The sequence below is a fragment of the Myotis davidii genome, unplaced genomic scaffold (genome assembly GCF_000327345.1).
Source record: "Myotis davidii unplaced genomic scaffold, ASM32734v1 scaffold450, whole genome shotgun sequence".
Classification (NCBI taxonomy): domain Eukaryota; kingdom Metazoa; phylum Chordata; class Mammalia; order Chiroptera; family Vespertilionidae; genus Myotis; species Myotis davidii.
Genome location: NW_006282385.1, coordinates 1,801,045 through 1,823,661, shown reverse-complemented (window position 1 = coordinate 1,823,661; position 22,617 = coordinate 1,801,045). Strand labels below are relative to the sequence as shown.

General features: G+C 36.9%; 1 protein-coding gene across 1 annotated transcript in view; it reads left to right on the top strand.

The window, feature by feature from the left end:
* Positions 1 to 22,617, top strand: part of ITGBL1 (integrin subunit beta like 1) — a 199,171-nt gene that overhangs the window by 65,781 nt on the left and 110,773 nt on the right. Inside the window, exon 3 of the mRNA XM_006752925.2 lies at positions 20,337 to 20,483. Coding sequence (XP_006752988.1) covers positions 20,337 to 20,483 — 147 coding nt within the window. The remainder of the gene's footprint in view (positions 1 to 20,336; positions 20,484 to 22,617) is intronic.

Here is a 22,617-nt window from a genome sequence, read left to right as displayed (position 1 = left end):
CCTATTCAACTTTCTTTTAAAATTTTAAGTTCCATGGATTATAAATAGCATCCCTATTAAACATTTTCTAAATACTGTTTCTTCCAGGAAAGTTCTTTTTACTCCCTGGTGCTTAAGATTAGAAAGAGGAAAGAAAAGCAGGTAAACATATAAAATCTTTCTTTCAACATGAAATTATAAAGAGAGAATGTACAAATGCAAAGCAATTTTAAACTGCCAGTTTGAAAAATGTTTTGTTTTCTACAATATCTACCTATCTATATCTATATCTATATCTATCTATCTATATCTATATAAAACCCCAATATGCAAATAGACCAAACAGTGGAACAACCAAACAATCGAACAACCGAACAACCAGTCCCTATGACATGTGCTGACCACCAGGGGGTGTGTGCAGAACATGGCGGACATCAGCAGCAGGCAGCAGAGCGGAGGAACATGGCGGGTGTCAACCGCAGCGGGATGGTGGAGCAGGTGAACAGGGTCTCCAGACCAAGGCAGGGTGCCAGTCACTGTCATCGAGGCAAGTCTCTGGTGGTTACTGAAAATTCTCTGGTCCTGTGCTTCACGGCCTCGCCCAGCACTCACACCTGCTGCCAGCGCCAGCCCTGCTTACATTCGCTGTTGGCACTGGAGCCACCGCTCACACCTGCTGCTGGTGCCCGGCGTTGGCCCTGATCACTTGGCACTGTCAGCGGGTAGGAGCAGCAGCTGCCAGCCCCGTTGCCCCTCAGGGCTTCTCCACCTCCCCCTGCTCCTAAGGTGCAATCGGGGCTAGTAACTGCCTCTCGCACCCCCTGCTGGCAATGTCCCTGCTCACACACACTGCCGGTACCCGGCACTGGTCCCTATTACTTGGCGTCGTCAGCAGGTGTGAGCGGCAGATGCCAGCCCGGATGTTCCCTGAGGGGTTCTCCACCTCCCCCTGCTCCTGGAGGCAATCAAGGCAGCAGCTGCCACTCGCACCCGCAGATGGCGCTGGTCCTGCTTGCACCCACTGTGGGAGCTACAGTGGGAGCAGGGCTGCTGGCAGACAGGGGACCAGGGGCCACATGGGAGGGGCTTGACGAGGACATGGAGGATGGGCCGAGACCCGCCCCTGTGCCCACCACAGTCTCTCAGCCCACAGTTCCTTTCAAGGTACACAAATTTGTGCACTGGCTCCTAGTTGTTTTGATAAATTAAAAAGATTAATTGAAGTAACAAATCTAAATAATAGCCTATCATACAGATGATTGTAGTTATCAGTGGAAGCTTAGAAACATTAGTCCCTAACTCCTAACATTAGGTCCAATTTTTAGTGCATGGTTAAAGACATATAATTAAACCAACATAAGATTATTTGGAAAATAAAAAACTATTGGGAGCAATATTAACATACACAATTGATGTCAACAATACCATATTCTCAATGGCTGTGTTCATATCAACATTCAACTGAGTTTAAGTCAAAGCTGAATACCATAATCAAAGAACAAACTTCTATAATTACAAGAATAAATCTGAAAATTGATCAATAGTTTAATCGTATTAATTTTACCATTAAAAGGCTTAGTGGTCAAATTTCAAAAGTTATCTGGTCAAAGTTTAGTTTGAACTTTTTGCCTCTTCTAAAACATCTTCGAACCGCTATGGAAATCATGACTGGAGACATTTTTCTCCACTTCTTTTCACTTGCTGGAATTTGATTGTGTATCTCCATATAGAAGTGGATGTTTTTCTATGTTGAGGAGCAAAATCTACATTTCAATAAGTTATTCCCTAAACCTATTCTAGCATCCAATGTTTCTCTCCCTGATATGATCACACATATGTTACTAGAATGGTGAGCATATTGAGGGGATAGTGTTAATGTGGTATCTCCTGCCACCTTCCACGATTAGTCTCTTGAGATATATGAAATTCATGATATTCTAATAAAATTGACTATTACAGCCCTGACTGCAGAACAATTACGCCAGCTCTGCCTGAAGCACGTCTTGGCAATCAGAGACCGGCTCTCCAGACTATTCTGTGTCTTTATTTGGGAAGAACTAAAAGAAATTTTGGCCAAGAACTTAGGCAATATTTTAAACTAGAATACATAGCGTAAGTAACATAAACGTATTAGATTAAAATAATTTCATATACAACTTAGTCTTTAGCAATACGTAACATTTTAAAGAAAAGTTTTGATTTCAACCATTAGGACTGACAAAATGTGGCAACTTGGAGATGCTATGACGTGGCTTTGGCAAAAGTTAAGTTGAAATTTAGGACTGACAAAATGTGGCAACTTGGAGATGCTGTGACGTACGTGGCTTTGGCAAAAGTTAAGTTGAAATAAAAATGCAAATTTTGACAGCTGGGAAATTTATTTAATTCAACACATAACATTATGATAATCTCACTGAAGTTCCTAGATTCAAGGTTGATTCAATAATCCCAAATAAGCAAAACTATTAATTTTTTAAAATTTATCTTTATTGTTTAAAGTTAACGCACACATTGTTCATATAAATCAGAAATGTTTGTCTTCTTTCATAGAGAATTAAAGTTGTCACATAGATCAAAAGTTATTAAGTTACTATAATCAACTCTCAGATATTTTACCTAAGAATGGACTCTAAATGTAGTAGATATCTTCACTTGAAAAAGCAATATGGGATTCTGTGTGATTGTTTGCATGACGAGCAATTGAGTTTGAGTCACAAATATCTATAGTTGGTTAGTGGCAGCTTAATCAAAATAGAATTATGCAGTAATTTTATGAGGCTTTATTAATCTTATGTCAAACTCTGGTTACATTGATAGAAACTATATCTGGACCAAGCTTCAAAATCCCATATGAATTAAAACATATTATTACTCTCTATGCAAACCATACACCATAATTTTGTCAGTATTAGAATGAATAAGAGTCATTTGCAATTTGAAGGATAATTATAAGTCTGCGAAATAGGTTTTTGACCTAGACGCAAGTCCTTTCATTTATATTCATATACTTTGGAACATTATAGTGAAAAAGTATGATTTGTAGGGAGAAAGCTGGATTCATAATCTACTTGTCCTATTTACTGGAACTGGGCCTATGGACAGTAATTTTGTATTACCTTTACTATTTATGTATTTATCAAACACTTTTAGGGGACAACTATTATGTGCCAAAAAAAACTGGATATGAGCCAAGGATATACAATTAAGATGGCACAGCCTTAGTCCTAAAGAAGTTAACAATTCAGTGGGGAAGAGAGCCATGTAAAGAGATTATTAAGTTTTAGTGAAGTAATAGATACATACATGGTATAATTGGAGTCTGGAAAAGGTTCCTCTCTCAATTTAGAGTCAGATAGCATTTTATCTTATTTTGAATTTATTGGAGTGACATAGGTTAATAATACTATATAGGTTTCAGGTATACTCGGGTAGCATTTTATGAAGAAGGAAAAGCATAAGCAATGCAAGTCAAGAAGTACTGACTTGTAATTATTGGCAGAAATGAAAATCACAGACCTTTTAGAGAACGTTATAGCCATAACTATTAAACTTAAATATACGTATAACATTTAACTCATCAAGTTTACCTTTAGAAATCAATAATAAAGTATTTACACATACGTGCAAACGAATGTTCATAGAGAAATTCACTTCTCTTTTTCCTCTCCACATTTTTTCAAATATAATTGTTCCAGAAAAAATCCCTTTCATTTGTGATGATTAATAATTAAGAAATTAGCATAAGAAAATATAACACAAGAAAGAAATACAAAACATGAACATAACAAACAAAACTCAGGTAATAAATCAACACCTGAAAGATCTTACTATGGAGCTGATAAAAATTATGAACCATTTTTGATGTTATGAAATTAAAAAGAAAGAGTTCTTTATAAGCCATATATATATACTTCCAGGCAATAGAGTTAAACGGAGAGATGCAAGTACTCCAGGAGGAAAAGAGAAAATTTATATAATAATTTAATAAATACTTATATAGTGTTTATTATGTGACAGTCACTGTCTTAAGCTCTTTACAATTATCTGAATTAATCCTTATAGGAACACTTTTATGTAAATACTACCACGTTCCCATTTTACAGATGAGTATTCTGAGATTAAATAACTTGCTCAAATTCACACAACAAAGCTATCTAGTGAGAATTTGCACACCAGCAGTACAAAACGTACTTTAAACTTTATGCTGTGCTGCCTATAGAAAAGTAAAATGAACTGGTGTTGTGTGTCTAGGAGTATATAGGGGTCTTTAAAAAAGCCACAGGAATGAATGCAGAGAAAAGAAGAATAGACACTTCTTAGGTAGGTCAGGAACAAGAAACACAGGCTTGAGACTATTAAGAATGAAATGAGCCCTAACCTGTTTGGCTCAGTGGATAGAGCATCGGCCTGCAGACTGAAAGGTCCCAAGTTCGATCCAGGTCAAGGGCATGTACCTTGGTTGTGGGCACATCCCCAGTGGGGAGTGTGCAGGAGGCAGCTGGTTGATGTTTCTCTCTCATTGATGTTTCTGGCTCTCTGTCCCTCTCCCTTCCTCTCTGTAAAAAATCAATAAAATATATATTTTTTAAAAAGAATGAAATGAAAAATAGCCAACTGTTTTACCAAAGATTAGAGAGAAAATGACATATGAAGAAGGAAAAAAGGAGATCTAACATAATTGTAATTTGGTGTACATACATAGAATTTGTATGCCATGGAATTGGTATACAATAGAATTGACATATAGAAGAGAAACAATAACATGGAACTGAATGATTCGAAAGATATAATTCAGAATTACTCAGTTTAAAATACGTTCACTTTAACCTCTAGTTCCAGAAAAACATAAAGATCAACAAACAGTAGAATATAACGTGGTAAAATTATTGAGTTGAAAGAGAAGGAATCCTGTGGGAGAATCAGGCTAAATACAAACAAGAAACCAAAGTCACTTTGTTCAGGGACATTTATATAACAGACAGCACTTAGGTATGTATGCAAAAGACATATTTTCAAATGTACAAAAACTGAGAGAATATGTATGGTCATAACATTTTTTTTTAAGAAACATCCAGAGAAAAAAAATCTGTCAAGGAAGTAAAAGATGAAAGTGTTTAGTAAATTCCTTTTCTAGGTACTTTGCATACAATCATGATTAAGACAAGACTATCTTGGTTCTCATTGAGCCAACATTCTGGTTATATAATGGTATAGAAAGAAAGAAATCATAGAAGAGAAATTCTAGAGTATGTTCAAGAATATTTATAGTCAGGGTAGTATACAGCTTCTATGTGCTGATTAAATTAGAATAGTTGTTAATTTTGAAATACTGCTAATTAGTGCATAGCAGATGATAAGAAGATGTGGCCCCTGGGTTCCTAAGATCCTCCAGCTGTTCTCTTCACTGCAGGACTTCACCTGGAGCCTTAGATCTGATGAGGACCCAATAACTAGAGCAGTGGTTCTCAAACTTGGCTGCACATTAGAATCACCTGGGAATCTTATTAAAATCCTGATTTCTGGGCTTCATCCTCCAGAAATTCTGTTTCTTTGTTACTAATGATGAGGCCCAGAAGTCAGGATTTTAATAAGATTCCCAGGTGATTTTAATGTGCAGCCAAGGTTGAGAACCACTGAACTAGAGGGATCAGGCAGAGGCTAGTTAGGAGCTTCTAGGCTGGCCTGTGTTTAGACGTGTTACTCATAGTTGTTAAATATTTCCAATATGTCTCCTACTTATAGTCACATTATTGGTATTGACACTACTTGAAACAAACTCAAAGTCCAACAGCAGTTGAAAATATAGTTTTCAAAAATAATAATACAATGAGCTACTAGTATAAAATGAAAATGAATAAAATACAAGTACATGTGACAAGATAAATGAATCTTACAAACATAGTATTAAGTAAAAAGTTGTTATAAAATTAAATATAAGCTTGAGTGACAGAGTATTGATATACTATTTTATAAAAGAAAATATGTAAAGTAAACCAGTATCTATGCATTTATACAAATGCAATAAAATATAAAGAAAATCATAAACAAAATTCAGCGTAGTTTGCGCAGTTGTAGTTATAAATGGGGGTTCGGTACTTACTGTGATCTTATTCTTCATTATCTGGTTAGTGAGTACAAAGCCATTCATTATTGAGTGTTAAATTGAAATTGGTAGACTGTTTTTACCTTCTACATTAGTGTATATTTGTTGAATTTATCCTAAATTAATCTTTATATTTAATGTGATTAATACTTCTTTCCCCAAAGTTCCAAAAAAAATATTTTTAGAATTAAGCTGAGTCTAAAGATAAATACTGAAAACAAAGGATACAAAAGAGAGACTAGACCTACTAAATATTTTTAAAAACACATTATTACAATCAAGCATGTAAAACAGTTTGGCATTCACACATGAATTAATAGAGATAGCAATACAAAATTATACAGAGCTGAGAAAAAGATATGTAGTACTGATAAAGGTGACGTTTTAAATCAATGGGGAAAAAACAAACCATGTATTAGTGGTGTTGGAAACCATATCTCACTACATGGAAAAATAAAAATAGACACTTACCTTCTAGCACCAAAAGAATTCCAGATTTATACATGAAATCAAACGTTTAAGGAGAAAGCATGAGAGAATTTGATCAGGTGATTTAGGATTATGAGAAACTACATATGTCATAAAAATATTTCCAATATAATGGTAGAAGACTAACTTATTTAATATATAAAACCTAACAATGCTCTTAAAAATAATGTCCAACAAATTCATTTAAAAAATAGGCTAAATACATAAGCATAAAATTCTAAGAAAATGAGACAAAAATAATTTTTAATAAAAAAATGATTTGTAAAACAATGAAAAGATGTTGAACCTCACCCATAGTTGACACATGCCATCAAAGATATCCAGTATGATTTTTAACGCTCAGATTGACACAGATTACTTCAAAATATCCTGAGTTATGTGTTGGCAGGTGTATACTCACACACACATGGTTGGTGGGAGTGTATTTAGTATAGTTTTGGAAACATTTGTCTATATCTATTAAAATTTTAATGATATGCATACTCTTTTATCCATAAACTTCACATAATAATAATTCCCCCAAATCTATTCACACTTCTGCACAAAGATACATGTGTAAGGAAGAATAATTCTGACCACATTGTTTGTAGTGGCAAATGATCAAAACTAATTAAGTGCACACCAATAAAGGAAAGCTAAGTTATTGTGGTTGTATACAATGGAACATTATGCATCTGTCAGAAAGAGTAACAGAGGTGTCACTCTTTGAAGAGGTGTTAGGAGATAATTCCCCATGGGTCTCTTCTGTTTCTGTAATTTTTTTTTCTACACAGGCACTCATAATTCTTCTCATAGATGTTTGTACAGAGAGCAGCCTTGGAAGTTGGATCTGGTGTTTCCCTCTGGAGCAAAGGGAAATTTGTTTACAATTGAGTAAAATAAAATAATGTCTCCTTCTGGGAAATGTTCGGGCATGTTTACTGCCCATTATACAAGAGTTGGGATCCCTATCTTACGGGTTCCTCTCCTGTACACAACTCACCACATGTGCAAGCATCACCTGGCCCTTGTCATGTTGTCCTGTGGGAATTGGGGCTTCGATAACTGACTCAAATTGATTTTTCAGTTACTGCTATTGACATGCTATATAATCCTATATAATAAAAGGCTAATATGCAAATTGACCGAATGGTGGAATGACAGGTCGCTATGATGCACACTGACCACCAGGGGGAGGACACCTAATGCAGGACCTGCCCCCTGGTGGTCAGTGCACTCCCACAGAGGGAGCTCTGCTCAGCCAGAAGCTGGGCTCATGGCTGGTGAGTGCAGCGGCAGTGGTGGAGCCTCTCCCGCTGCCTCCAAGGCAGTTGAACATCCCCCAAGGGCTCCCGGTCTGTGAGAAGGTGCAGGCCAGGCTGAGGGACCCTCCCAAGTGCACGAATTTTGTGCACCAGGCCTCTAGTGAGTAATAAAGTCCTTTGACTCTAACTCAAGAGTCTCCTGTCTTCTGCCAGAAACCAGGGAACTGTGGCAGGTTAATTTATTAATTTCAAATGAGGGAAAATCATATCTCAGTTCCCTTTCGCAGTTCTTGACAAAAGTTCTCCAAGATATATTTTACTTGGAAAAATAATTGTCTCAGAACAATGTATATGCCACATTGCTAATTATAAGAAAACTGTTAAGTGTGTGTATGTGGCAGATTCAGCTATATTATCTTGAAACTTGGATATTTAGATATGCAAAGGAAATTTTGCTTTTAATTCCCTTTTTGTTTTCTCTGGTGTTCCTTATGAGCTTTCTTCCCTACCCTCAACTTCTCATTAAATACCAGGAGGAAAAATTAAACAAAACAATAAAACATAACAGTTCAAGCCTGCTTAAAACCTAATATGATTCAGTAATGTAAGGATTATCTTTGTTTTAATTAAATCTCTTTGGAATAAATGCTCCAGTCTTTTTTATTCTCCTTACTTGCCTTATCTCTTCTAAGATGCATTGGGGAATATGGATTTTATTGATGCTATGCATTTAGACATGACGGAGAAGCCAAGGAGCCAGAGAAGAGTAAGAAAAGGGGTGCGGGGGGCGGGGGGAAGGAAATGTCAAAGGACAGTATGGCTAGGACTTAAATGTTAATTGAATTAAGGAATAAAAAGCATGCTAGTTATCTTAGTTAGAAACATTGATAGAATGGTGGAAATGAAATCCAATTGTAGAGAAAAGGTGAGACAGAGTGAAAACTTCCTTTTTGGAGATTTGAATAAAAAAGAGAGAATTGAGTTGGAATAGAGACTAAAAGTAAGGCCATGTGTTTACTAGAGGAAGCATTGATTTTATTTTGTAAAGATCAGGAGACCCTTATTCAAGTTCATGGTATAAGGGGAAGGTGCTAATAATGAGGCTTGGGTTGTAATAGAGGAGAGAGAGGGAGTAAGGCCCCCAAAGAACCAGAAGACAAGGAAGTCAAGGCTCCTTGAAAGGAATGGACCTTGATGTCGCCTCTGGAGCTGGAGAGAAGGAGGCAACATGTGGGAGGGTAAGGTAAGACGATGGAAGGACAGGAAGTTGGGAATTGCATTGCTCCTGAGTTTGAGGGCACCCAAGCTGAGTGGATGACTTGGGAGCATGGCTAAAAATTTGGAGGAATCATTTAAAGATATTACCAAGAATCTCTTCTTCTATGAGAATGATAATACTTGTTTTCTATTTTTTTGCATCATTTGGATAGCCATAACCAAATAAGAAAATATAAATTGAAGTGATTTGTAACTCAGAAGTTTAATTGTTTTATGCATTATACTGTAGGTTAGTAATGCTATTTTCCAAAGTAAATATCTGTATGCCAATGGAAAAAGAAAGACAAGATACACTATCTAGAATTCTATAAAAATGCGTTGCCTATAAAATTTAATGATAGGTGAAGCTTATCTATCATGAGTTATAATAACTATAGACTTCCAGATTGGGGGATGGCACAGCTCATTAGTCAAGAACAGGGAGAATATCCTGGACAGGGGTTGGTAAGTTTTGATCGGGTCTTATTTTCGCATGAAGCTGTTCCTTCTCTTCGGAGCAATGACCACTACTGTTATGCCCTTTCTCCCTCTCCAAATGCCTTGGTTTAAATGGTTTCAGGACAACTGAGTGCACTGGCTGTTATAGAAACTTTTTCTTTCTATTTTTATCACCTAAATGCACACCTCAGTGTGGTTTGCTCTCTTCTACAATATATGTGATTTCAGTAAGAGTGCTACTTCAGGTGACTGATCTTTGTATTGTAGAAAATGTCATGACTTCAAGTGCTTTTACCTGCTTGCAAGAGAATTATTTCATTCTTGCCAATCAAGGCAACCAAATTGTCAACAACTTTTATTAACCCACTTTAGAACAGCTGAGAGCAGAAAACCCTAGGGAGTTACTGAGTTAATAGAAAAGTCATTGCAATTAGAATATTTACAATAAAGTTAACTGAACATACAAATGTTTGTTAATTTTTAACTAAGTGAGAAGGAAATAAGAAATAAATCATTGCCATCTGCTCCTTTTTAGTTGGAATAGGAGAAAATAAAATTCCAAAGAATTGCTTGATCATAATATTTGAAAATCATGAGATGATCATAGATGATGTTCAGTTTAGCCATTGCACGGACTTAATTAAGGAGCAATAAAAGTGTTCTTTCTTAAAAGTACATTTTATAAAAAGTACATTTTATAAAAAGTCTCGGGCTTATTTTGGAATCTTTGACTGGGGCGCCTTTATAAACCCATTGGAATTTAGTAATGGAACTCATTTTAACCACAGTCCTCTTTAGCTAATGACCTTCCCTCTCCAAAAATTTGTGATTGACCTGCTGTGCCCTGCTGGGTCTGTAGGACACTTCAAGGCCTGTGTCAGATACTTGCTGCCTTTGAAACCTTTTCTGTTTCTATTGAAAGTGTTCCAAGCTGATCCAGACAAAATTGGCAAAGCTCTCCAGAGATGTGCAGTTGGATCTCCAACCTGTCTCTCTGTGTCCCATACTTTACCCCTACTGCAGAGGGCAGTGGACAGACCCCTTTCCTGGAGGCCCACACAGTTCATTGCTCTTGCTAGCACCTTGCATACATACAGCATGTATTTTTCTGAATAATAGTGTCTTCCCATTCAGACAATCAAGTACATTCTATCAAGTTCTTCATAGACCCTCAGGCTATGATGATTTATATTCCTCAGTCTGCCCCATGCAGTGTCTTTTGGATATGATTCAGGATTGTGACATCTCCTGAATGCCACTGAAGTTCCAAAATGTAACTCTTTGACATCATTACTTATATGAGTGCTAAAGGCGCAGCGCACGAATTTGTACACAGGTGGGGTCCCTCGGCCTGGCCGGTGATTGGCGCCAATCAGGGCGCCTTGCCCAGTCCCGATGGGGCCAATTGGGGCTGGCCATCCCAGGGGAGGGGCCATGGGAAGTTGGGGGGAGGGGCCTGGAAGGTTGGCCCAATGGAGGGTGAGGGGCAGTGGGAGGTTGGCTGGCTGGCTCTCGGAGGGGCCACAGGATGTTGGCCAGCTGTGGGAGGTTAGCTGTAGGAGCAATTGACCACCAGGTGGCAGCTCCTGCTTTGAGCCTCTGCCCGCTGGTGGTCAGTGTGCATCATAGCGACAGGTTGACTGGTTGTTCAGTCACGTTTGCTTTTATATATATAGATTAATTCTGACAGATGTGGGGGTTTTTTTCTTTTTAATTTTTTTGAGTGAAATAGTTTCAAGAAGTGTAAAAGGTAACAAAAATGATATTATTCTCTACCACCTACCTTAAGAAATAGAATCTTTGTAATAACTTTACAAACCTATTGCTTAAATCAGTTGTCTCAAAACCCTGATCATACATTTAAAAAATGAATTTACCCATATATAGGTATACTAATTTATAAATTATGTAGATCGCTTCTCGGCCTTTTGGCTAAGATCAAGTGTAGTATCTGTTCTTATCAGTATAAATTATGTAAACATGTTTTATATCAATAAATTGCACACATAAAATCTATAAAATTATTTTAAAGACAATGAAAATAAGCATAAATATTAATTCTAGATATTTTCTTCTTGCATCACAAATATCATCTTGTACACTCCTTGAATGATGGCTGTCACATTTTGGAAACTACCAATTTGTCAGGAGATTTGCTCTGAAGCTGAATAAAAAAGATAAACATTTTTGTTGCTTTTTGTATTTTTGGTGCTTTCCCAAAGGCATCTAATGCCAAAGTGTGCAGTATGAATGTGGGGAAGTTTTAGGGACCTTAGAAAAATACATAGATGCACACACATATAAATAGGTATGTATTTGAGAGCACATTAGCACTTTGAAATGTTTAAATTATTATTCAGCGACAATTAATCATTCACGTAGCTTGTTGGTCAGTGTACTCATTAGTTTTGTGAAATGTGGACTCATCCAGGGAAAGTTCGTTTCACTGTAACCCAGATGTACTATTAGTACTGGAAGAGGGCTTTTTCTCTGCAGTATGGGAGAGGGAGAAACATGAGTCAGAATTTGTACTTAACATCCACTTTTTACTCTACACTTAAGTTTAGAATTGCAATAATCATGACAGTTGTGTTAGGGTGACCTGCTCTCCCAATATCTTCAGTATAGATTGTAATAGCTAACATGTTATTGATGGGCAGTGTTTATTATTTTATCCACAATTTACAGATGAAGCAGAGATAATGAGAGATGTTATGGATTGAATTGTGTCCTCCAAAAAGAAAATGTTGAAAAAATCCTAACCCCTAGGATTTCAGAATGTGACCTTGTTTGGAAGTAGGGTCACTGCAGATGTAATGATTTAAAATGAGATTACACTGAAGTAGGGTGGCCCCTAATTCAACATGAAAGTTGTTCTTATAATATAAGTAGAGGAGAAAAGACCCAAACAGACACCTGGGGGAGAAGTCCAGGTAATAACAGAGGCAGAGATTGGAGCAATGCAGCTGCAAGGCAAGGCTCTCCAAGGATGGCTGGCTCCCACCAAAAGCAGGACAAGGCAAGAAAGGGTTCTATTTAGAGTCTCAAGCAGCTTTGGTCCTGCTGACACCTGGATCTGGAACTTCTAGCCTGCAGAATTGTAAGGGAATTAGTCTCTGTTGTTTGGAGTCACCCAGCTTGTGGTACTTTGTTAAGGCAGCCTAGGAATCTAATTAAGTATATGCTGAAGGTGAACTAGCTAGCAAGTCATAGAACCTGGCAGTCTGCCTCTGGTGCCTGCACACAGAGGCTCTGCATTATACCACCTCATGGAGTAGACAGTTGTCTCCATTTTGACACACAATTCTTTAATGCTATGAGGAATAAGAACATATACAGAGTTTGCTCTATGGACAACCACTAGAACTTGAGATGAAGGTTCATTTAAATAGATGAAGAATATTATTAATATTTATCTAATATACAGATACAAAAAGTTCTGAGGAAACATTTCAACATTGGGATGGACACTAAATACCATCTTATTTGGTGCTTTCCCTTTTGGGAACCATATTAAAAGACAAAGTTCATACTGGCATATACTTACATATGTATATGAACACACATATATATATATATATATAACACAAGCACATATACATATATCTCCATTGATTAGATTATTCATTGCACATTTATAATGTGGAAGGAGTAAATGGTAAAGGTGGAGCTACATTTTTTAAAAATTTGTGTGCTCATTTATTTTGTTCTTTAAATTCCACATATAAGTTATATCATATGGTATTTGTCTTTCTCTGTCTGACTTATTTCGTTTAGTATAATGTCTTCTAGGTCCATTCACGCTGTCACAAATGATAAGATTTCATTCTTCTTACGGCCAAGTAATATTCCTTCTCTTTCCCCAGTACAACTGAGGAGATTTCACTAGTTCAAGGTCCCCTGCTCTGGTTACCATATTCTGAGATTCTTATATTCCAGTTTGAGTAAATTCATTTCCACTGACTAAGAAATATCATTGGTGAATGTTAAGTTTCAAAGGCTTGAATGGCTTTTATCAGTTGACGTATTTGATACTGACACTCCTGAATCACTAACCCAACAGAGGACAAAAGGCCAAGGCAGAAACGAAAGGAAATGAGGGTTCTTTATGTGTATTTTTTAAAATATATTTTTATTGATTTCAGAAAGGAAGGGAGAGGGAGAGAGAGATAGAGACATTGATCGATACAGAGAGAGAATTATTGATCAGCTGCCTCCTGCATGCCCCCTAATGAGGATTGAGCCTGCAACCCGGGTATGTGCCCTTGACCTGAATGGAACCAGGGACCTTTCAGTCCTCACACTGACGCTCTAACCACTGAGCAAACCAGCTAGGGCTGTATATTTTTTATTGTAGAAAAAAGTGAAGGAATCTCTGAAAGCTTTCTGATGAATAAAATCTTACAACTGGAAGCTAGAAAGAGGAAAAGGAAATTGAGCACTTCTGTCATTTAGTCAAGTGGTCTTTCCTCTCTGTCTTTCCATCCTCAGGAACCTGAGAAATGCAGCTTAGGCTCTTAGTGTCGTGGATTTTCAGATAGGGAAGGGAGTACCAGCTTCCTGGGAAATGTGGATAAAACAGGGTCTGGGAGACAGGTCTAATACTGCCCCCTTAAACAAACATGTCCTGCATCCCTTGAGAAATACTGAGAGACGTACATTTTTAATTTACCAGACCCCCCACCCCCCCAAAAAAAAGTGAGGCCAGAAAAGTTCAAAGATTAACTAGCGTGTTGAAGGTGACAAAACCAGCTGTGGAAGAATCTATACTAACAACTAGGTTTTCTGAATCCACTAGCTTGCGTGTGTGTGTGTGTGTGTGTGTGTGTGTGTAATTCTTGCAAGAATTTGATATATAATTATATGGTTAACTTTATAAAATGTGCTACCTAAGAGTCATCCAAAATATTATGTATTATTTACTATAATTTATATTTTATTCCCCATTCTAAGGTCACCAGAATTTTAATTTTAAATCCATTAATTTTAGCAGTACTGATTCATGCCAAACCCACTTTAAAAATAAACATATCATGATAATCTACAATATTGTAATGGGTGCTTTTATTTTTTTTTAAATATATTTTATTGATTTTTCACAGAGAGGAAGGGAGAGATATAGAGAGTGGAAACATCGATGAGAGAGAAACATCGGTCAGCCGCCTCCTGCACATCTCCCAATTCATGAGACAAAGAAACTAATTGAAGCTATCTTATGGAATTTTCGAGATGAAAGGCATCTTGGAGTTAGTTAGTCCAACTCTTACTTTTGCAGATGAGCACATTGAGGTTTGGATTCCTGAACTCTTTTATCTGACGGCTGTGGCATTCTTTCATTTTAAATAGTAAAGTGGGATAGTTTCACTGTTAGAGTTCTTTCACCAGCTAGGATGAATAATCCAATCCTATGCTTGTGAGTCCCGAAAGGAAACCTCCAAAGCTAAAGCAGTGTTGTCAAGCCACCAGTCCATACCTTTTACTGGCATCATCTTTCCGAGAACAAAAGTGTCCTCTCAAGTCTATTGTATTGCAACTAAACAGATAATGCTGGGTGTAATGGTGAAAACATAGCTGTTCAGTTTACAAACCATGTTACTTTGAGCAAGTAAATTATACTTTAGTCCTCTTATTTGTAAAACTTGGAAATGAAATCTATCTCACTGGCTCCTTATGGAAATTAAATAGACTAGCTAGCCTGTATAAACTACCATCTGTACCTGAGAGCCTGTTATTACTGGCTTCCTGTTTTTCTTTTCCATTTTCCTGACAAAGGTCACATGACTGATTATTGTCGGACAGGAGGAGAACAGACCTTTTAATTTCTTAGGGCAAATGTTCCCTCTACACAGAATTCTTCTATTGTTCATATTGTAACGTTCTCAGGATTGAGAAGCAGATATATTTAAGTCCTTTTTTGTTAGCCTGAGAAGCAAACGGGACTGATGCCCCATCTTGAAAATGGTCAAGTTTCTATAGCAAAACATAATAATTGTAATATTACTTAAGGGATCCTTTCACAATCTTTTCTTAGAATTCTAGATGTGGCATAGTTAGTTTTTTGTTTGTTTGTTTGTTTGTCTTTGTACCTATAAAAGACTGGGGAATCTATAGTAGCTCAGAAAGGATAGGAGAAAAATTGAGTGTGTCTGTTATTACATGAGCATGTTTGAATCTACTGGGAAATAGGACAAAATGCAGGTCTTGGGAATATACATATTTGACCAAAGCAAATAGATTTGCAGGGCCAACTGGGTGCTCAAATTTCAGGGATATCATGAGGCTCCATCAGTGGTATACCTTGCTAATTTGACACCCAGAATCATTTTTGAAACATCCACCCTCTTCCATATAAAATTGTTGTCAGTGGTAATGAATAATAATTAATAATCAGGACTTTTGCTGTTTTATTGAGATATGATTGACATACAGCACTGTGTACATTTAAAATATACAGGATAATGACCTGACATACCTATATTATGTAATAATTTCCACAATAAGTTTAGTTAATATCCATTATTTCATATAGATACAAAGAAAAAGTTGTTTTCCTTGTGATGAGAACTCTTAGAATTTACTCTTACAAGCATTCAAATATACCAGATAGCAGTGTTAGCTACAGATCATGTTGTTCATCATATCCTCAGCACTTACTTATTATAACTGGCAGCTGGTACCTTTGACCACCTTCACCCATTTCACACACTCCTCACTTTTTGCCTCTGATAACAAATCTGAGTTTTTTCTATGAGTTTACTTTCGGTTGTTGTTTGTCTGGCTATTTTTTAGATTCTACGTATAAGTGAGACTACACAGTACCTGTCTTTCTCTGACTTACCTCATTTAGGAGAATGTCCTCAAGGTCTATCCAAGTTGTCCCAAGTAGCAGGATTTCCTTCTTTCTAGTGGCTGAATAACAAATATTATCTTCTTTATTCATTCACCCTATTTCTATACCTGATCTACCTACCTATTCTCTATTATCTATCTATCTATCTATCTATCTATCTATCTATCTATCTATCTGATTTACCTAAATACCTATCTATCTACTTTTTACCTTTTAAGACTTCAAGAGGACCGAAGCCAAGGACATATAGCTAATCCAATAAACATATTCATTTTGGCAGTTTATTTCCATCCAAAATATCAGTAAACTTGAAAAAGAGAGATAAAGGCTGTCTCCTTCTATTTTTTTTCTTCTATATATTTGCCAAAGAAAAGTATAATTATTTTTCATTTGTATTTAGTAATGGTTGATTGGTTTTTAAAAGTTCTTTCAATACTGGTAAAGTCTTTATTTCCATGTTGAAACAGCTTTTCATTTAAAAATAAATAGTGTCAACTCCCCTCTATTGTGCACTAATGGATTTTAATGAGTTCATCACCACTGCCCTTGCATTGCCCAGGTGAAAAGGATTATGAAGAGTGGTGATGCTGCTGCTGTTGCATTGTTTGATTTAAAATTACAAATTTTTATACTGTGTTTGTTGGAGTGCCTTTATCAGTGGAGATCAAGGCCCCAGCTTACTGGGAAGCACTGGAGAAAGCCAACCACACCTCTGCCTTCTTACTGAACATGAGACTAAACTATTGGATTTTACTCTCCGCTATGGTTTGTCTTCCCTAAACCACTGAAAGCCCTGGAAACAAAGCCTTTTACGTTTCCATCTTCATTATTTTGGCTGGGAGTTGTTTTGGCATTTCTCTGACATTCTTGTTTTGTGTGCTTGTTTTCTTTGGATTCCTTAGGGCATTTATTTGAAGGGCAACAGATTTATTGTCAAGCATGTTGGACTGTTTATTTTAAGACCACATTTTGTAGTTGTGGAAATTGACTTATCTGGAGAAGAACCAGAACTGGAATGGTCTTGACCAGTGATTTCCAACTGGTGTGCCACAGAAATGTTTAAAACATGCAATGCTTGACTACTGAGTCAGGAACACTGACCTCTTTTCCTTTGGATTGTGAAATAAAATTTAAAAATGACAACGGTGAACACAACAATGGCCTTCCAGTGTGAATGAATCAAAATTATACCCTTTTTTAATCTGATAGGCAAAAAATATATTTTCAATGTGCCAAAGAATTTTAGTAGTTGGTTTTTGTGTGCCATGGGATGAAAAACATTGAAAATTGCTGGTCTAGACAGCCAGGAATGGTGAATGCTGTGCTGGTTAGGATTTCATGTAGCCCTAGGCAGGGGCCATCCTTTTATATATATACTAGAGGCCTGGGGCATGAAAATTCATGCACTGGGGGTGTCCCTCACCCTGGCCTGCACCCAATTAAGCTTGTGGTACTTTGTATGGAAGCCCCAGAAAGCTAATACACAATGGATAATTTTTTGAAAAGTGTGATATTTTTAAAAACCATGTTATTGATACTTTAATGGAGATTACCACAATAATATCATAACCTTATTCCCCAAGGTTTTCCAAAGCTCTTCCTAACTGTAAATAAAGAGTAAAAATCATCTGAAGATAATTTTCTTTCTAAAAAATTATGTATTTATCTCCAAATAAGCTGTCCCATCCGATATAAATAAGCATTGAGTATTCTTTTATTCCAGATTTAGCAAATCATTACTGTTCCTTGTTCTTCTAAATCATTTCTATTAACATTGTTGATATGAAGGCTTTATATGGAGATGAAGATAAGAAATAGCTGATATTCAACTTAGAAAAGTTAAAATATTATGTGGTTCAACCTAATACACTAATATTAAGAGTCCTTACAGTTACCAACACACTTGATCTATCAAAAAGGCTTAGCTCCTTCAAGAATGTGGCTTAATATATTATAAATAGACTGAATGGTTGGCAGGAGAGATCACTTATGTTTGTGAATGATACCAAGTTGGCGGAGATTAACATTATCATGTAGGGCCAGACAGGAATGCAAAATGAAACAATCAATTTGAAAGAGTAATGTGCACTGGATGAAGTGAATTACAATTATGGTGCATGCAATATTTGAAAAATGCAACAGGAATAGAAACGTTTACATGGACTGGGTCACACACAGAGGACTTTTAAAGTCACAGCCAATCACAGATGCAGGCTCTGCTGAACTTGCCCAAATGGGACCTCTGAGCCTTTCATTCTGACTGACCATCTGGACCTCATCATGTGGATTCTGGCTGCCACACTGAATAACTGTTGGCACCAGATCAATGATTCCATTCCGTTGTGGTCTATGAATTTCAGGCATTAAGACATCCTATATAATAAAACCCTAATATGCAAATTGACTGAACGGCAGAGTGAACGGTCGCTATGATGCACACCGACCACCAGTGGGTAGATGCTCAACACAGGAGCTGCCCCCTGGTGGTCAGCGTGCTCCCACAGGGGAGCACTGCTCAGCCAGAAGTTGGGCTCATGGCTGGCGAGTGCAGTGGCAGTGGTGGGAGACTCTCCAGCCTCTGCAGCAGCACTAAGGACCCCTCAGGGGTGGACTGCGAGAGGGTGCAGGCCAGGCTGAGGGACCCCAGTGCACAATGTCGTGCACCAGGCCTCTAGTAATATTATAATATAAGCCAGTCAGAGAAAGATAAATATCACACAATCTCACTCACTTGTGGAATATAATGAACAACATAAACAAATGAACAAAAACAGATCCAGAAACAGAGAAGCATCAATCAGACAGTCAAACCTCAGAGGGAGGGAGAGGTGGGTGGGGGTAAGGGGGAGAGATCAACCAAAGGACTTGTATATGTGCATATAAGCCTAACCAATGGACACAGACACCAGAAGGGTGAGGGCATGAGTGTGTGGGGGGGGAGCAATGAGGGGATAAGGACACATATGTAATACCTTAATCAATAAAAAAATAAAATAAAATAAAGAAGAATACTATCCCTGCAACCCATTCAAACTCTCCTCACCTTTCAAGTCCTATTTAAAGGTCAAGGAAGTCCAGAAAGTCTCTTCCTTTTTATTTCTATAGGTCATAAACTGTATTGCTCAAACTTAACAGAAAGTCTGACGTCAATTCTCTTCATATGTCAGTCTCAACTTCGAATTTGTAAATTCTTAGAGCCAAGGGCCAAGGGTTATACATATTTTGCACTTCAGTCTAATTTATATGTAGCCAATGAAAACATTAGTAGGCTTCATTAAGCAGATTTAATAAAGTTAATGATCCCAGCAATAAAAACAGCAAAATGTACATTTGAAAGCATGAAAGGTTGAGAAACTTGTGTGGCAATAGATGAATGTGGGTCTTATTCTTTTGAGTCTTGAACCAAATTTCCTCATTGAGAAACAAGCTATATACTTAACTTTCATGTCAATCTTACCCAAGGTGATATTTATATATCTATTCAATTTTATTACATGTTAGATTCAAATAAATATAAGGCCAAAGTTTGGTTGAGTGGAGATTCATGTAAGATTCCTTACTCAGAATTGTAGTTTTATGTGCTATAAAGTGTACTTACATGAAAATAATTTTTACTGGGCTTTTGTCTCTGCAATGTGGAGGTACTGAGGTTTTATTCTATGCTAAATTTTTTTATGTTTATTACACTTCAGATTTATTACCTATCCTAATGTCTCTATAAATTAATGTTTTAGCATGATTTCTCAAAGTTGGTTATTTAAATAAATTTTACATAATCCATTATACTGTATATAATAATATCATTACCCTTTAGTCAATGTAATATATATGTTTGAATTTATTATTGCTCAATCTTGAACCAACATTACCCTTAACTCTTTTAGTTATAGTAATGTGTTTTTTTTTGTTTTGGGGGAAACAATTTGAGTCTAACTGAATGTCGTTAAATCCTCAGGCCATGGTAAGTGTGACTGCGGAAAGTGCAAATGTGACAAAGGATGGTCTGGGGATGCTTGCCAGTACCCAACTAATTGTGATCTGACAAAGAAAAAAAGTAACCAAATGTGCAAGAATTCTCAAGATATCATCTGCTCTAATGCAGGTAAGAATTTGATTCTATGAAGATTCTTAAGTGAAATAATCAAATTTGGGTTTTTAATGGAAGTACTTATGCATTTTGGAGTGTTGAACCTCTGAATGAAACTGCTTCTGAGTATGTTTTTTAGAAATGAAATTCAGATAAATCAATAGAAAAAATGTCACCTTGCTGAGACTGGCAAGTTTGATATTCTCCAGCTGTTCCAAATGCCTCCTTCAAGTAGGAAATTCACTGGAAACAACACCCCGATGACATTTGATGTACATTGTCAGCCCTGATTTTGAATGCTGAAATAAATCTTTGAAAAATTATTTATATAAACAGACTTAATTATTTTCTGTTACAGATCCAGATTTGTCAGCCACCAAATAAAACCAAACCTTTTTAATTAAATAGAAGTTTCTGATGCACTATGTGAAACTCATTAAAGAATACAGTGACAGCAAGCTTTTTTGTTTGATCAAAATATTTTTACCTCTCACAGAAATCATTTAAAATATATTTTTAGAAATTTAAAGAAAAGCTGTCAAAATTAATTACCAAAACCCTATTTAAAAAAGAAAACAATTACAGTTTCATACAGTTTCAATTCCAATGGTTTTCAGGCAGTATTACTATAATTAAATTCTCTTAACATTTGGTCACATGGAGCCTCAAAGTCAGCTTTTCGCAACCTGACTGGACTTGAGAATGTTGGTGTCCTAAACTAGAGGCTGTGATTCAGTTGTCTCAGGGTATGGCCTGGACTATAGTTGATTTTTAAAGCTCTTGTGTAATTCTTATGTAGATCCAGCAGTCTGAGCCTTTGCTCTTCCTGTTATAAGCTAGGATTTGACTACAGGCATGAATATCTTCCCTCCGGAAGCTCACTTTGTTGGTAGAGTCCTGCAATCAGAGATAAGACCTTTCCAGTTTTTGATTTGCAACAAATTGCTCTTGTGCAGCCTACGTGCAGTGAGGCTGTTTTGCTCTTGCTCTTAGGAATCAGAGCCATGTCCAATGCAAGATGTGAATGGACCAATCAGGGGCCATGACTAATGGTCTCAGCAGCCAGGCCACTTTCTGTGTCGACTGATACTCTTGCTTCTTTCAGTCTTGTCTTTTCTCTCAATCAGATTTCTCTACTTCCAGTTCATAACACCCAGCCCTCCAAATGTGTGTGCACACACACGCTTGCCCCTCACACCCACACAGCTTCTTCTGTTGTGAAAACTTCATGCTTTCCAAACTTTCTTAAGTAATAATACTTGAATTTTGTTTGTTTCTTTGTTCTTTATTTTTTGGATTTATTTATTTTGTTTTCAAGTTAAATTCAAGGTATTGGGTTTTGTGTTGGTTTTTTTTTTCTCCTTCTTTTAAATAATATACTCAACAGGTAGATTTTAGCTTAGGAATCCAAAGATGTTTCAACATAAGAAATCTAAACATGTGATGCACTACATTTAGATATCTTTAAGGAGAAATTTTACAGAATTCTTTTAATAGATAAAAACATTTAATAAGGTACAAAACACATTTCTCAGCTATCTATACCCCTATATTTTTTAACATTAATACAAAGCTTTGATGCAATCTGCCATTCATATTCCAGTTTTTTCAATTGACCCAACAATGTTTATTCTTTATAGCCTATAGTCAGTCCTATTTTGACCAGCCTAGTTCAGGACCACTCCCCTCAAATTGCATTCGTGTATGAGTTCTTTCTACTAATCTTTCTTTCCACTTCATATTACAATGGTTTTCTGGAAGTAGCTTGGAGCAGAAGGGGAAAAGAGGTAAATGGAGTGGGGCATGAGACTGAAGGTCAGGCTGAGATGGAGCTGGGGACTAATGGAGTTCCAGAACCTTCTGACTCTGTAGGGGCCCAGAAAGGCAAGCACAGTCTGCAGGGTGAAGTAAAGTGTGATGCCATTGAACAAGGGTATAATAGGCCAATGTTCAAGACTGGGAGGCTGCCCTAACCGGTTTGGCTCAGTGGATAGAGCATTGGTCGCGGACTCACGGGTCCCAGGTTTGATTCTGGTCAAGAGCATGTACCTTGGTTGCAGGCACATCCCCAGTGGGGAGTGTGCAGGAGGCAGCTGATCGATGTTTCTCTCTCATCGATGTTTCTAACTCTCTATCCCTCTCCCTTCCT